This window comes from Coffea eugenioides, unplaced genomic scaffold, assembly GCF_003713205.1.
Source record: "Coffea eugenioides isolate CCC68of unplaced genomic scaffold, Ceug_1.0 ScVebR1_2770;HRSCAF=3859, whole genome shotgun sequence".
In the NCBI taxonomy this organism is placed as follows: Eukaryota; Viridiplantae; Streptophyta; class Magnoliopsida; order Gentianales; family Rubiaceae; genus Coffea; species Coffea eugenioides.
In genome coordinates this window covers 37,342-54,155 of record NW_020863286.1, presented here as the reverse complement: position 1 = coordinate 54,155, position 16,814 = coordinate 37,342, and the positions used below count along the sequence as shown (strand labels likewise).

The window sequence follows — 16,814 nt, the reverse complement described above, 5'->3', positions numbered from 1 at the left end:
TCGCGCGCGCGTTTCGTATCCGTTTTCTCTCGGGTTTATTACACTTGTGCACTAAACCTCCAATGTAATTCCTTTAACACTATAATTATTCATTCTTAGTAGTTTAGTATTAATTTCTTAAGTCTCCACTTAGCCGCTCCGACTCGATTTACGCGAACTTCTCATTCGCGCGCTATAAAGCGAAACTTAAAAGAAATTCTTGTAACGATAATATAATTAACTAACTCTATGGTAAATAATTATAAAAATAACTATTTTAAGAATAAAACATGAGTCCTTAAATCTCCAAGACTATTGCATTCTCGAATCGAATATTGTCTCGAAAATCGTGTATTCGCTATGTCTCGCTAAACGAGCCGTAGAAAAATTAAATTTGCTAACGGGATGTTTTAAAATGTAAGCGAGACATTGTTTTGTGTAAATGAATTTCAAATGGCTAAAATAAATTATTCAGAGAAAACGGGTGAATAAATATTTAAATAAGCCAGTGAAATAGAATTAAAGTAAGTAAAAATTTGGGTCCTCACAAAATCAACCTCCAATCCAAAACTAATTCATAGGAAGTTGCTACAAGGAAGAAAGGTGGGCTCGAGTGGGGTTATTTTGGGAGAAAGCAAGCTATATTTTGCGGCTCATCTTGAGAATTGAAGGTATTCTTGGTTAAGAGTTACTTTATCTCCTTAATCTTGCTTTTGGTTGGAGTTTTGGCTTGTTTATAGTAGGTTTTGTGGCTGATTTTGTGGTTTTGTATTGTAAGTTGCCATTTCCAGCTTGTGTTGCTAATTTCCAGTTTTATATTATATTTTCAGCCATGATATGACAGTATCTAGTCTTGATATGGACTTGTATGAAGATTTATAGCTTTAATATGAATTTTTAGTTTCCAAATAAGAATTTCCAGCCTTAGTTGCAAAGTTCCAGTCTTGGTAGAGAATTTTCCAGCTTAGGTATATGTTGATTATAACTAGTTTTGTGGCTGAAATAAGTATTCTATGTATCCTATACCCTGTGAACTTGATTTCGGACTGTCTTATGGTGAGAATGAAGCCTTGAAAATGGTTGAAAATTAGAGAAAATAAGGGGAAGTGCTGCTGAAAATTTTTCCCGCAAGAGACTTTGAGCAGTCTTGGGAAATCTGTTATATCTTGTTGTAGAAAAATCTAAATTGAGTTCCGCTTATTGCATTTGAAACTAGACTCATGGCTCTTTTAACCTTATAAAAATCAGGGGTTGGTTCAACTCCTATAAATACCAGCAAATTTACAAAGTTTCTTGAAAAACCATGACTGTTCTGTTTTGCACATGAGACAGCAGTGATATTGAACTGAAAATTTGGCTAACCTATGAGTTGAATTTTATGAAAATGTCTTCTAAGGTCTATTAGTACTTTGAGTCTATTTTCTAATGGTGTTAGTTTTGTGATTTTTTGACTTACGGAACTCAAGTTATACTTTTTAAAATAATACTGCCAAAGCTGGAAAATATTGTCATTGGAAAACTTTGAGAAAACTTTTCTAGGTCTTAAACTTTAATTGGTGTGATTTTGGATGGTTTTGTGGCCTTAAACAAGTGCACTTCATAGCCTTATAATGCATTTGGACATTCTTCGATTGGCTTTCAAGTTTGTCTTTGACTTTTGTGTTTTGAGGGGCCAATTTTAGATAAGCGTATGGCTCATAATTAAGGCTAAAGTGAGCATCTTATTAACCTAAGTTTTAAATGATCGGACCATGACATCTTGTCTAGGTTACTTTTAGGATTTAACGGTAGGAATGAGCACGACCCGGAGTCGAACGTTTAGATTTAGTCTACTTTAAAAGGTGAGTGTTCTTTGCATGTGTATGCTTTAAATGACTATGTGAAATGTTGTGAATGTTGCAGGAATGTTAAATGCCTTCCAATGATTACTAAATGGATTTTCGATGGGCAAGTGTGTACTTTATCGCATTCGACCCAAGTAAAAGTGAATTTTCAATGATTGAATGCTACTTGTGCATGAATGTAAACCTTTTGGCTGAATTGGGCTCTTGCCCTTCGTTGCCAGTCGACTCGAGCCAGAAGCAGACTCGGTCGGACGGCGTGACCTGGGACAATGTTTGGTAACTTGAATATTACCACGAAGTCTGGCGGAGAACTAACAAGTAAATTCAATGCAATGAAATCAATAAATAAATGACATGAACACTGAAGGAGTTTTCTCTTGCAAATATTTTCTAATGTCGGAGGGATAAGGAAAATTGGTGGCGATTGAATGAATGAATGACTTGAATAAATGGCTCCAAATGAGCATGTATCCTTTCAATGAATGAATGATTGATTCTTGAATGACTATTTATTACTGTGCCAAGTGTGCAAGGGCTAAATGTAAATGTTTCTGTGTATGCCTGCTTGATTGCTTGTTTGGGAACCTCACTGAGCTTTTAACTCATCCCATTAGTTTGTTTTCCTCACAGGGGTGGAGGTTGGAGCAAGTAGCCATGAACTAGTGTATATAATCTCTCGCACTCGTACTTTTATAGATGAGATGTATTTGGAATCTTTAGAAATGTAATCCTATGTTTTACTTTTGGCTTGTAAATTAAGTTTGAATTTTTGGTTGGAAATGAAACTTTTATATTAATTTTGAGGCTTGAACGGCTATTTCAAGAACGTTAGTGAGTGAGTCTTGGCGAGAGTTAGGCAGGCGGTCCGCCAAACCCTTGGGTACGCCCTAGGGGAAGGTGAGGTCGTCACATGAATCATATAACAGTAAAATATTAGATGCCAGGGAGGGGTCCATTATTGTCATGATGAAGGCATTGAGACATTTTGTCATACAAAGAATGCAGGAAAATAGAGATAGAGCCAGGGAAAAGTGGATTAAATTTGATCTCTGTCCAAAAATCAGAAAAAGGATGAGGGTCAATATTGACAAGGCAACTTACTCTGTGCCTTACAAATCAAATGATTTGAGTTTTGAAGTTGCTTGTGCTTATGGTGAAAAGTGGGCAGTCAATATTGAGGATAGGACTTGCTCATGCAGGAAACGGGATTTGACAGGGATACCATGTGCTTATACAATTTCAACTTTGAGGATTGCTATGAAGGACCCTATGCAGTACATTGATGACTGTTACAGTGTTAAAACATATCTTAAATGTTATGACCCTTGCATTTTACCTATAAATGGAGAGAATGAGTAGGAAGATGTAGATATTCAAGCACCCCTCCCACCAACTTATGGAAGAGCACCAGGAAGACCAAAGAAACTGAGGAGAAAATCTGCAGATGAGATACAACAAACAAAGGAGCAGAGCAAGAAGGCAAGGAGATTTGATCAAATCTGTAAATGCTCATTCTGTGGTGAGCAAGGCCATAACACATGGACATGTAAGTTTAGGCAAGAAGCAAATGCTGTAGCCAGTCAAATGAGTGAACAGGGGCAGGAAACACACGCAAATCAGGATATGAGTCTCTCACAACTAGATGACATAATGGTAGATAACCCTGTAAGTAATAATTCCTAATTTGTGTAAATAGATATAGTAATGATTGTAACATTGTAGCAGCTAATGTATTTTATGCTTTGTTGCAAGTTAGGGGCAACACTTCAAATGCAAAGAAGACAAGAACAAGAACATCAAGAAAATCTGTTATAATTTTATTACTTAATGTACATTTAGTTTATTGTTTCTTGTGAGTTCAATATTTAGTGGTTAAATGCTGATGTATTACAGGGAAATGGCACCAAATGAAATGCAAAGCAAATGGATTCATCATAGAACAACCCAGCAACTGGTGATGACAACATAATATCTTGTGCCCCTCCCGGTCAACCAAACTTGCATGAAGTTTTTGGGATTCCAGAAAATTTTGTGGTACATAGCAGTCAACCAGTTGGCCAAGGAGGATCTGTACCTTTTAAGATCAAAGATGTTCAAATCCACCTTGCAATGACAAAGGGAAAGCCAACATCAACTAACTGATGAACTTCTAACTAGTTTAATGTTGCTAATCAGCACCTTTTGGATGGTTGTGTTGCTGAATTTGAAATATGTTATTGTCAGATTAGTAGCTTTTGGAACTCATGTATCTTGAGAACAAGCCAGCGTGAACATGACATTTTGCAATTTGTAATCATTTCTGGCAAATGACAAAATAGTGCCTATTTAGTGGTTGTAATGAATTCTGAATGTATCTTTTGTACATTGGATCCAAGTTAACAATAAATTCTGCTTTTATCTTTTAGTATGTTACCATTTGTTTTGTTTTGCTATCTAGCATTACATATGTGCTTTTCCAAGTTAGGATTCCTGATTTTGCTGTCAAATGATTCTTCATTCAACCTCTCAAATTGAATTCATTTTCTGGAGATAACTCAATATCCAAAAAACTTGTAAATGAACTATAAAAACACAACTAAGTGATGGCAGATTGGAACATCCAATATATTCATTCATTCAAAATAAACAGCATGTACTAGCATGATAGTAGATTGCAACTTACACATTCACCCATTCCAACAAAAAAGACCAAAGAATCCGGATGAATCTCTTTGATCTCTAAGTTTAGACCACAACAAATTAGCCTAACACCTGACACATTTTCCTTTCACCAATTGACCCCAAGACTGTCCAAACTTTTGCCCTTTACACTAGCATCACAATAACCAGCAGAAGTACCAACACGAAAATTGCCAACAATAATTTTCTTTCCCTTGCTCTTAGCCTCTCAATCGTAGCATTCTTAGAGCCGATGCTCCGTAGCAGTCCAGGAATTAGGGCTGTTGACCTTCTACACATTATCGGATCATACCATTCAAAATAATCGCATCCTTTTCCTTTGTCACCTTCATAGCCAATATCATAAAGCTTTAGCACAAAACTCAGAAACAGAGATAGAAAAGTTGAAATTGGAAACAGAGACAACCATACCTTCTTGTTGCACAAGTGAAATATCTTCTCCCAGGACTATTGTCTGTCCAAGAAGTAACCATTATTGCTCGCTGCTTGCAGTCGCAATGTTTCTTTGGTTCCATGAGGAGCTAAATTGAGAATAAAAGAAGCTCGATACAAAATTTTGCCCAGATCTTGCAACTTTTTGCCAGAATGAGGAATATTTCTTGTCTGATTAGAATGGGATTGAGGGTCCTAGGATTTGTTCTTGAGTTGGAAGAAGGAAGATGAGGAAAGAAAGAAGTGGGGACGTCGCCATCCGTCTTTATTCTGTGATTTATTTCCACTAATGATTACTAACTACTTAATTAGTGAATTTTAGCTTTTTTATATCTTTGTTTAGTAAGACAAAAGGCAAGAGAAAGCTGAAAATATTAAAAAACTTGTTTTAGAAATTTAAAAAGTTGAAAAAGGGGTTTTAGGTGCTAGCACGTCATCTCACGTGACTTGGTTCAGGTTGAAATTGAAGAAATTCCGTCAATTGTCCACTTTTGCCGAAATTGAATAGATTGGGGACCAAAATTGATTTTTGAAATAAATTGGGGACTAATTCTGTGCATACACTATAGATTGGGGATCAAAATTACAATTCTCCCTTAAATGTAAATGCTGAATTGGGTTATCAAACAGCGTCTTAATGTTTTAACTTTTTAGTGTATTATATTTCCTTGCATAGTAGCCATAAAATGAATGAGAATTTTGTATAATCTTTACTCGGACATTATTTATTGTATAGATATTATTTTGTTATATATGTTATATTTGACAATTGGACGGGTTTTGGACAGGTTGATGTTGGGTTTTTATTTAAATGGATTATACCCAACCCGTCTTGATTTTGAGTTGGGTTGTATTGAGTCATCTTAAACTCATTAACCCAAATATAATTTGAGATATAATTTTATGCATTTTGATATATAATAATCTCTTGACTCTTATACACGTTTACACACATAAAATGATTTTTTTACATACACAAATACATTTTCACACACTAAAATACTTTCACACATACAAACACACTTGATGTTCTTAATCCTCACACATGTAATAAGCTCATTCGAAGATATTCTTCCATAAACACTTGATTTTCAAAGGAAAAAAATCCTTCAAAAATTCTATTTATATCACCTCGATAGATTTTTTTTCTTATGAAATACTGTTTTATTGATTAGTTTGCTTGATCTTTATTTGTTTTCCTCTTTTTTCTTTTTTGGGTAGTGGTTAGGGACCAATGAAAAACAAAACGTCAAACTATTGACATAACAAAATATGTGAATCAGAGGGGTTGAATCCTGAATAAAAAAAAAGGATTTACGGACATTTCCTGTTGCAATCACCATTTTGCTTGGTAAGGATTCCTGCGTATAGATACTTTAATTTTATGGAATTTTTATCTTGTAAACATTTTATATGTTTGCAGCAGTAGGATCAGTACACCAGTAACACCAGCATTTGGTTAAAATATTAGTTTGGGCAAATTACATTTTGTCCCCTATGATTTAGTATGTTTTACATAACTCCCTTATGATTTCAAAAACTATACACAATCCCCTCATGATTTGAGTTAAAGTATTAAAGTAACAGAATTGCAATTCATAACAGAGTCAATTAAAATGTCAAAACACCCCTATGTAAAATTGAAAATTATTTATTAACCACATAGGGGTTATGTGTATATATATTAAAAATCATAAGGGGATTATATGGTAAAGTACTAAACCATAAGCAGGTTATATGATAAAATATAAAACCATACGGGGTTAGAGTGTCATGCATATTATATTTATATATTTTAGTCACTTTAGTTTTTAAACAAGGCTAATTTTGGATATTTACATAGATTCCGTTATGGATGATCATTTCCGTCATTTTGATACTTTAATCCAAACTATGAGGGAATTATATATAACTTTTAAAACTATAGGGGGGTTATGTGAAATTTAGCTATACCACAGAGGGGTAAAGTGTAAATTGTCCTATTACTTTTAAGTTAATTCAAGCCAACTACTTGGGGAGTGGCATATTCTGGCATAGGAGATAACAAGTGGAAACAGGAATCAAATGTTACCTAAGCAACTTGGGTTAGTGGGCACCCAACTTAAAAACTCAAATTGTCGAAAAATTATTTGAGTTTCTTTCAACCAACCCCAAAACTAACTCATTGTCCAACTGACCCAAGCCAACCTCTTATGGGTTGGGTCGATTATTGGGTTTTGAGTATTTTTGTCGGCCATAGTTTAATTTGCTTGCTGGAATCTTGAGGAAAACGTTCCCAAGTAACTTTGCAAGATGCGGAACTAGTTTGTAACTACACTTAGGGAATGCGTGTAAGTGACGACTCAAAACTGAACACATGTTACTAAATTACACCTATATTACTTTGTTATACACATGAATTTTGTTTGATATATACTTAAATTTCATTTAAAGGATTTTTCTAACGGTGCTCTATGAGCACTCGTTAAAATGTACTTTAAATATTAAATTTTTAGAAATATAAGATATATTAGGAAAAGTGTATAAATGCAAAAGCATTAATTAGGGAAAATAGTAATTGTTAGTATATGTATATACATCATATGTTAGATGGAATTTAGGTGTGATCAAACTTTTTTGACCTCTTTATTCCAATTGAACAAAATTTACTATAATGCAACTTCTCGCTCTGTTTAATAAGTAAAATGGTAGAGATCAACAAACTTACGAAAACTCACATATGTGATGAAAAAGTCTTTGTCCTTTAAATTATGGTTATGTTAGAGTCTATCTTAAAAGCTTCACTGTCTAAAGATTGCCAAAAATAAGGATGTAGAAAATATCTACCATTTTGGTGTATATGCTTGAAAATAAACACTATATACATGAAAATTAAAGTATGATGACTTTTATGTCTAGTAAACATTATCGATTGTTATAGTGCAGGAAAACCATACTTTTGCAAAAATAAATAAGTTACATAAAAAATAAACCTTCAACAAACAAGCATGAAAGGAAGAATTGGTATTTGTGGTTATAGTGACTAGATCTAATAGGAGATCAATCTTTTGTTTCCTGACTGATCGCAAGAAAGTAGAAATTGCATAAGTGATAAAATATATCAATGAATGAAATGAAAGATTGACAAAATCTAAAGAAAACTCTATTGGAATAAAATTTAGGGTTTGTAATTACTAGTTTTTGAATCAGCACACAGAGAACAAAAAATGATCATATCAGCCAACATTCATTCAGTTTAAAATCTAATTTAAAAAATGGTTAGAAAAGAAAAAACCATGTAGCTAGCTTAAAACAAAGAGTTATCGTTTTATAAGTAGATCTAATAGGAATTTCGGCGATGCAAGGGAAAAGTCGGAAAACGAAGACTTAAATTGTATACAAAGCTTGTCCACCAATGAGTCAAAACTCACTATTGCTTTTGACATCGATTTCAGGTTTTAATTCTTGACTTGAAGAAATAGATAAGAATAATATTAGACATGTGAAAATCGTTGCGTCTTATGAGAGCAAAATTTTTTAGAGTTCTTAAATGTAATGCCACGTGGCGTGCAAAATAAGTGAAAAAATAACTATGGAAGTGAAATAAAAAATAAGGAAAGAGAGGAAGAACTTCTATGTGGAACAGGACAAGAACAGTGAACAAGTTAACTCATCTCTGGCCTTCGGTTTTGTACTAGTTTTGATTGAGAAGAATAACAACAATAGGAGATGTTATTGTCAAAAAAAAATTCTTAAACTTCTAGTTCATGAATCTTAACATTGTTTAGTAAATTATTTTGTTAATACTTAATAGTGTTTTGGCAATCTATTTATTTATCTAATATTTGACTAATTATGCACTTTTTTAGGTCCTACTCTTTCATTTTTTGGTTTGTGAAGATGATAATATATATGAAACATGAAGAATATCACCTGAAAGGAAAACTAAAGGGAAGATGAATAGGATGGTACATAATTACAAAGCAACATAAAAAATAACCTGAATTAAGGAAAACCAAGAGGACCTATATAAAGAATTTGTTTAATTTGGGAAACCATTACATTCTTTGTGAAAGAGTTTACTTGAAAAAAAGTGTCAAAATGCAGTGGGAAAAATGAATGTGAGCGTGCATACCATAGATGAAGAATTGTGCATGTTAGGCACTAATTTGAACATTCATACATAAAAATATATACCATCATCATAAGATGAAAAAGAATTATAGCATTTTCGTTCTAGGTGCTCATGTATATGAATAAATTCATGACATGTGTGAAAAATATATAGCAAATACTGACTTTTTCTATGAAGAAATATTGGCTTAATAGTGTGAAACTGCATGAGATGAAAGGTGAAAATGAATGTGACGTAGTTTTGTAAAACTAATCAACTGTCTGTTTGATGTCATGAGATGTGACCATTAGGCTTAATCTTTGCCATATCATATTTCAATTTACCTAGACTTCTATGACAGAGGTTGTTACATGAAACTCCCACAAACTAGTTGTTGAAAAATCAAGTTTGGCAAATATTAGATTTGAATTGCATTATGAATCCCAAATGTAATTCCATGTGATGTGCAAAATACGTGAAAATATAACTATGGAAGTGAAAAGAAAGAAGAAGGAGAAGAACAATAACAACAGCAGCAGTAGCAACAACAACAACAAGAGGAACAACTTTGCCAAATAAAACCAGAACAGCACAGTGAACAAGTTAGGATAGTCCCTCATGAAACATGGAATTCCTTAATTGAGCAATTTCTTTATGGTAAAACACTTCTTCTTCTCGAATGTTATCTGAACCACTTTAGTTAAGTTCAAGGCAAAGTAACTTCCATGGTTTTTTTTTTTTGGGTTTTGTGATGCAAAATTTAGGTTTTGTTATCTTTCCAATCGCTCCTATACATACAAAACTACAAATATCGTACAGAGATTGCTTATTCAAGAAGTACATGTAGAGGAACTATTGCCAAAATTTCAAAATATTTAGTGAAAGTAAACAAGCAATAATATGGAGTGAACAGGAATGAGATAAAGGTGTCAGTCAGATCATTCCAGTGCTATTGATTCTATATCTTTTGCTATATAGGCCAAAAACTTGATTTATAATGATCCATCCGTCAGCTCTTTAAAATTTTTATTTTTTGTGACGTAATCACAATGACGACTATATATATTAAAAGCATAAGAAATCAACACTGTTATCAAGAACTCAACAGCTCTCTTCCTGATACTAACACGCAATATTTCAAAAGAATGCACAAAAAAGAAGAGAAATAAATGGCTATAAAGCTTTCAACTTCATCTTACCCCACCAAACGAACGAAAAGCCTATCCCCTTCTCGATGCTAATGAAAATTAAATTAACTTACCATGTTATGTTCTACGATGTCTTCAGGAAAAAGAGAAACCTTCGTGAACAAAGCACCCATGAAACATAGCAATCTGTGCATGTAAAATACTTTGAAGTCGTTTTTCCTGTATTTATGTTTAATTGATTTACAAATGAAACCAAGAATCGTACTTTTAAAGTCTAGCACAGAATCCTTTGTTGGCTCATCTATAGCGGATGTTCCCTAAATCATATGGCTAAGGCAAGCTTAATTTTAGATGATTCTTTTCGTCAAGTAATTTACTTCTTGTTTTGGTGCGTGCTATAATACGTAAACTTAGAGGTGACAAAATAGGCGGAATGGCTGGGATTTGCTTGGTTTTGAGTTGGGATCGAGCAATATGGGTTTGGACTCAACTTTACTCATATGTGTTTTAGAACTAATTTGAGCGGGATCACTTGGGGATGGGTTTAAATTGATCCCGCTCAATATCCAAGTCTATTTTTTGTATTCGTTTTATCTTAAATTTTTATATAATTTTAATATTTTAAATTCATTAATTTTCTTTTAGTCTTATTGTGAATTTATATTTTTCTGAATTCTTTTTCCCTCAAATTTTCTTTTATTTATTTTCTATGTATATATATTTTTTAATCTTTGATTTCCAATGTTGTTAAATTTTAGTTGAGGAAAAAATAAGTCCTATATAAATTTAAAAGGACTTATATTTATGAATATAAAAAAATGGCATTTGGAACTATGAACCAAAACTACCAAAGATTGGACAAAGTATATTCTAATAAGATTACAGATTAATAACTTCCATATTACTCCCAATATTCATTTTGATTAGTATTCTACTAGAAAAGGAGTTCAAAACCATTTATAAGCCTAAAAGAGCCCCCACCAGCCCCGTTTAGGCCTTCTTCAGGGACAAAAGAATTCAGGAAACTATATAGGGTTTTAAGCATAATTACAAGGAAAACTGAAGGATCTAACTGGAAGAATAAAAATGGTTCACTTGGGTCATTAAAACATATGCAATAATTGATAGGGTACATTTTTGGTGAGATATTTGGGCTCCAACGGGTACTCAAGAATTTCCCAAAAATTTTCATTAATTAATGCATATAAATGGGATTAGTCCCATTTTCAAATGCAACATCAAAATTAGAATACCCATCCCACCTAAAGTCCCTTTGGGCATGGGTAACCCATTGGGGGCTTGGGACATATTCTCACCTCTACATAAACTCATCTTGAATCAAATAAATGCTAATGTAACTATTTATCTGTTTGCCCAGAAAAAAAATGTTGTTTATCAGCCTTTCTTTTAGGCTTTGAATGGATAAAATGTGTTTACACACTTTACATTAGGTAGAAGATTTTGAAACTTTAAGTTTTCTTAGTATGGTATACATAGGTTTAGTGCCATATCTCATGATTTTCATGAATCCTGCGAAACAACTCTAGAAATGGTGAGGGTTATTTATCTACAAAAATGTGGTAAAAGCTTCTTTGGACGTAGAGTGGTATCATATAAGTATAATGTTTCTTATCATTACAATAAAATATGTAGTACTTTTTATGTTTCCTTTATTGCGGTACAGAACAACCGTTTAAGTTCCTGGTAGAGCTCTTCTCCTCTTTGATGGGAAAGTTAGCAAAATCAAACTTTTTCAAATTCCTACACTCCCGCACTTTTCTGAACAGAGACCTCTAAGCCATCTCCATTATCAATCCTGTCTGGAAGTTATGGCTAATGAATGCAACATCACCACGCGTTAAGTGATGCATGAAGGGCAGCAGCTCAAGCGTCAGAAGTTTTAAACCTATGGTAAGCATACGCCAGGTATCACGAGGTTCTGTGTGTTTTTCATTCCTTTGTCTTTTCTTTAGAGGTAAATTGCGACCAGAGTACCTTTCTGCATCTTCCTTTCTTCATTTTCTTTTTCAGTCAGTAGCTTCATCAGTGCACCAAACGGTCTTATTTGTTTTGTCGTTTAAAATTTCCTGTTCCTACCCTGTTACAACTTGTGTTCCTCCTGGGTGTGAAGTGGAAATACTGTCCAGAAGTGTCTTATACTATCTATGGAGGGAGACCTGTCGGAGCTTCTACAAAAGTTTTCACTGGAGGGGAATGAGCTCTTAGGAACCACGCCAGAACTGGAAGATCTACATAATGGAGTTAGAGCATGTGATGGTAGTCTTATAGGAAGAGTTATTGGAGAGAAAGTGGCTAACTTTACAGGGGTTAAAATTTTTGTGACTGCTGCATGGGGATATCCTAGGAATATGACAGTAATGGAGCTAGGATCTAATGTGTTTCAGTTCAACATCCCTAGTTCTGATGTCAAGGAAAGAATTGTTGATGGTGGTCCTTGGGTGATAGATAATCAAATGTTAGTACTGAACAGGTGGACAGAAGGAATAGAAGAGGACTATAGAGCTTTTGTGACCGCACCCCTTTGGGTGCAACTCTGGAATTTGCTAGTACACTGGCTTTCTAAAGAGGTAGGAAAAAAGATTGGGGTAATGTTTAAAGAAGTTAGAGAGGTGTTAATCCCTTAGAATGGAGGTACAGAGCGCAGGCATTTGAAAATTTTAGCTCTAGTAGACTTGTCTAAACCTCTTCTTAGAGGAACTGTGGTTAAAATTGCAGGATCCCTTAAGTGGGTATCCTTTAAGTACGAAAGGTGCCCTGACTTTTGCTATAGCAGTAGGATAGTAGGGCACAGTGAGAGGTCCTGTAAAGAGAAAAGAGTCTTAGGGGGAAGTACTGTAGAAAACCAGTATGGTCCTTGGTTGAGAGCTGGAAATAACAGAAGCTCACCTCAGAATAAACCAACTAGGACTGAAGTGTCAAGTGACAAAAGATACTGGACTTTTTAGAAAGGAGAACTGGTTGAGCAAGAGAGAAATAGGACTCAACTGAATAAAAGTCTTTTGGAGTCTCTTATGTCCACTGGTAAGGAAGGAAACAACAATCAGGACTTGAGGGAGGATAGGGAGGATCTGAGGACAGTGCAGGATATGGAAGCCCTATCAAATGTAATGGATAACAAAGAAGATACCCAAGGCTGCAGTGAGGGCCTCATGAACCTTGAAAAGGGGAGACTTGACCTCCCTCTAGTGATCCAGGTTGAGGAAAAAAATCAGACCCTAATTGCAGTGGAAGAGATGGAGGAGGATAGAGAGGTAAAGTTGCAAAATAAAAATCAAGAACATGGGGTCAATGAGGAGATTCCAGGGGTGCTAATGATCCACTATGAATCCCAAAGAACTGGGAAGGTTCTGGAGGCTATTGATAAGCAGGCCAAGAGGACGTTTAGAAGATTGAAGTCCCCAACCAGAACCAGAAGACCGTTGAGGGATTTAAATGGTAATGGAGCAAGCCAATTGAACGTTGGCAAGAGAAAGGTCCTGATCAGGGATGAAGAGATGGAGGAAGCTAACCATGAGATAGTACAGTGAAAAAAGTCCAAACCAATGGATGAGATATATTCTGCTGAGTTGAAGGGAGAGGAGGTGGGGTCCTTCCTTAAAAAGACCCCCAAAGGGAGATGAGAGTCCTGGTGTGGAACTGTCAAGGAGTAGGGAGCCCCTTGACAGTTCCCCATCTGAAGGAGGTGAACAACCTCTCCTCTCCAAGCCTGATCTTCTTAAGTGAGACTAAGAATAGGAAACAAGTGATAGATAGAATTGCTAGAGGGCTAAGATGTGACAGTAATGTGGCAGTTGAAGCTATGAATAAAGCAGTGGCATGGCTTTGTTTTGGACTAAGGAAACACATATTTTGGAGGTGTATACAAATTGCCTTCACGATAGAAGCTAAGATAGAAGACCCTGACTCTCAGGTTGTCTGGTGGTTTGTTGGTGTTTATGCTAGTTGTGATCCTATGATCAGAAAGGAACAATGGAGGGTGCTAAGTAATAGAAAAAGGCTGTAGGGAACTAGACACATGATAGTTGGGGACTTTAATGATATTCTGTCTAATGAAGAAAAGTGGGAAGGAGTAGTAAGGGAGGAGAGAAGTTTTAAGGACTTTAAAGAATTCATAGATCAGAATAGCTTAATAGATATTGGTTTTGAAGGACAACCTTGGACATGGAGCAATCATTGGGATAATGAAGGAGAGGTTAGACAAAGGTTGGACGGATGTCTATGCAGTTTTAAATGGTTCCAAGATTTTGAGAAGGCAAGATGTCAGCACATTGACACTTTTGCTTCTGATCACTATATGCTTTTGCTAGATACAGACCCTGGAAAGAAAGGAAAAAAAGAGGTTTTATTTTGATAAGAGATGGCTCCAAAGGGAAGGGGTTCAACAGGTGGTGGAGAAAGCCTGGCATAAGGAGGAACAAGGATCAAGAATGTTCAACATCACGAAGAAAATAAAAAACTGCGGAATTGAACTTCTGAAGTGGAGGAACACTTTCCAGGCTAACTCTAGGAGTAGAATAACTGATCTAAAAAAGGAACTAGAGAGAGTTAGGGACTCAGTCTCTGAGAACAGGAAAGCCATTCTAGCTGACATTAAAGGTCAGTTGAAAGCTGCTTACAGGAAGGAAGAAAATTTCTGGAGTCAAAAAGCTAGAATCAGTTGGCTAAGAAAGGGTGATAAGAATACTAAGTATTTCCACACCTATGTCAACGGAAGGAGAGTGAGCAATAGAATCAGAAATTTGCAGAGAGAAAATGGTTCGTGGACAGAAAATGAGGATGAGGTTGTGACTGAGATTTCAGATTTCTTTAAGGAGTTGTTAACAGTGGGGGGAGGAGTGATATATCAAAAATTCTAGATGGTATTCCACACTCCATAACTCAGGAGATGAATGATAAGCTGACTAAAGTAGTGGAGGAGAATGAAATTCATGAAGCACTATTCTCTATGAATCCTGAAGCCCTAGGACAAGATGGGATGTCTACACTATTCTTTTAGAGTTACTGGAGCACCATTAAGAGTGACATTATCCCAGCAATCAAAGCTTTCTTTAACTCAAGATTCATGCTTAAATCTGTAAACCATACTGTCATCTCCCTTATCCCTAAAATCTTGCACCCAACCAGTTTGAAAAACTATAGGCCTATCACTCTTTGCTGTGTGCTTTACAAAATTATCTCTAAAATTCTAGCAAATCGTTTGAAATCTGTTCTGGACAAATGCATAAGCAAAACTCAACCAACTTTCATCCCAGATAGACAGATTTTAGACAATGTGATTGTAGCACATGAATACATGCACTACCTCAAAAACAAAAGATAAGGGAAAGATGGATACATGGCAAAAGCTTATGATAGGGTGTAGTGGCATTTTTTGCAGGCTATAATGGAAAAAATAGGTTTTTGTTCTGCATGTATTAACTGGATCACTAGCTGCTTGAAAACTGTAACTTATTCATTCAACTGCAATGGAAAAATCAAAGGTTTTGTGACACTAGAAAGGGGAACACGACAGGGAGATCCCTTGTCTCCTTATTTATTCTCAATATGCTCAGAAGGATTCTCCAATTTGCTGAGGAAAGCTGAAGAAAGTAAAAGGATCAAAGGACTGAAAATCAGCAGGCAAGGACCTATTATTACTCATCTCTTTTTTACAGATGATTCCCTCATCTTTAGCAAAGCTAACAAGCAATAGGCTACTGAAATCATGAAATTCCTTAAAATCTATGAAGCTGCCTCAGGACAACTGATCAATCTGGACAAATCAGCAGTCTTTTTTAGTAGAAACATGCACTATGAGCAAAGGGCAGAAGTATGCCAAGCACTGGGAGGGATGGTTGAAGCAAAGCAAGGGAAATACTTGGGACTTCCAATGGTGATTTCAAGAACTAAGGATCGGATCTTTGGCTTCGTAAGAGAAAACATAAAAAGAAGACTTCAGAACTGGAAAAACAAATTTCTCAGCTCAGCAGGGAAAGAGGTAATGTTGAAGGCAGTTGCAATGGCCATGCCAACGTACGTCATGTCATGTTTTAAGCTGCCAAGAAAACTTTGCAAAGAAATTAGTGCTTTGATGGCCAACTTCTGGTGGGAAGAAACAAATGGCAGGAACAAAATGCACTGGATTTCTTGGGAATGAATGACACTGAAGAGAAATGAAGGAGGACTAGGATTCAAGGACCTCGAAGCCTTCAATAAAGCATGTTAGGGAAGCAGGTATGGAGTGTGAGAACCCGTAAAACCCTAATATTTTTCCTAGGGTTTATTTCCCCTTAATTGCATGTTTTCTGCATTTTCTGGCTTAGGAATATTTTCCTGGTGAATTTTATGAGTAATTATAGTTTTAAGATGAGTTTTCTCGTATTGGATAGTTTTTAGAAAATTAAGAATATATATTGGACGTGAGACCCACGAGTGCGAAAAGTTCGGGAAAATTCGGCCAATACGGTTAAGTTTCGGATACTGTGAAAAATTTATCGGATGTTACGAGATAAGTAGAGAGTGAGATTTGATTGATGTGAGAGAGAAAAGAAAGGATAGGAATGCATTTATTAGAGTGCCAAGTGTCAATTTTCCATTGGTTTGACTTTAAGAGTTACTATTCACTATTTTGACCTTTGA

The 16,814-nt window shown here is 35.3% G+C and overlaps 1 protein-coding gene across 1 annotated transcript; it reads left to right on the top strand.

The window, feature by feature from the left end:
* Window positions 1-15,900: 15,900 nt before the first annotated feature.
* LOC113757143 lies at window positions 15,901-16,332 on the top strand. The gene has a single exon (XM_027300553.1). It carries the CDS (start codon window positions 15,901-15,903, stop codon window positions 16,330-16,332), a length of 432 nt encoding a protein of 143 aa, XP_027156354.1.
* Window positions 16,333-16,814: the final 482 nt, after the last annotated feature.

Excerpts from the sequence above, each read along its gene's own strand:
- LOC113757143 (XM_027300553.1), top strand. The coding sequence starts at position 15,901 with ATGAAATTCCTTAAAATCTATGAAGCTGCCTCAGGACAACTGATCAAT.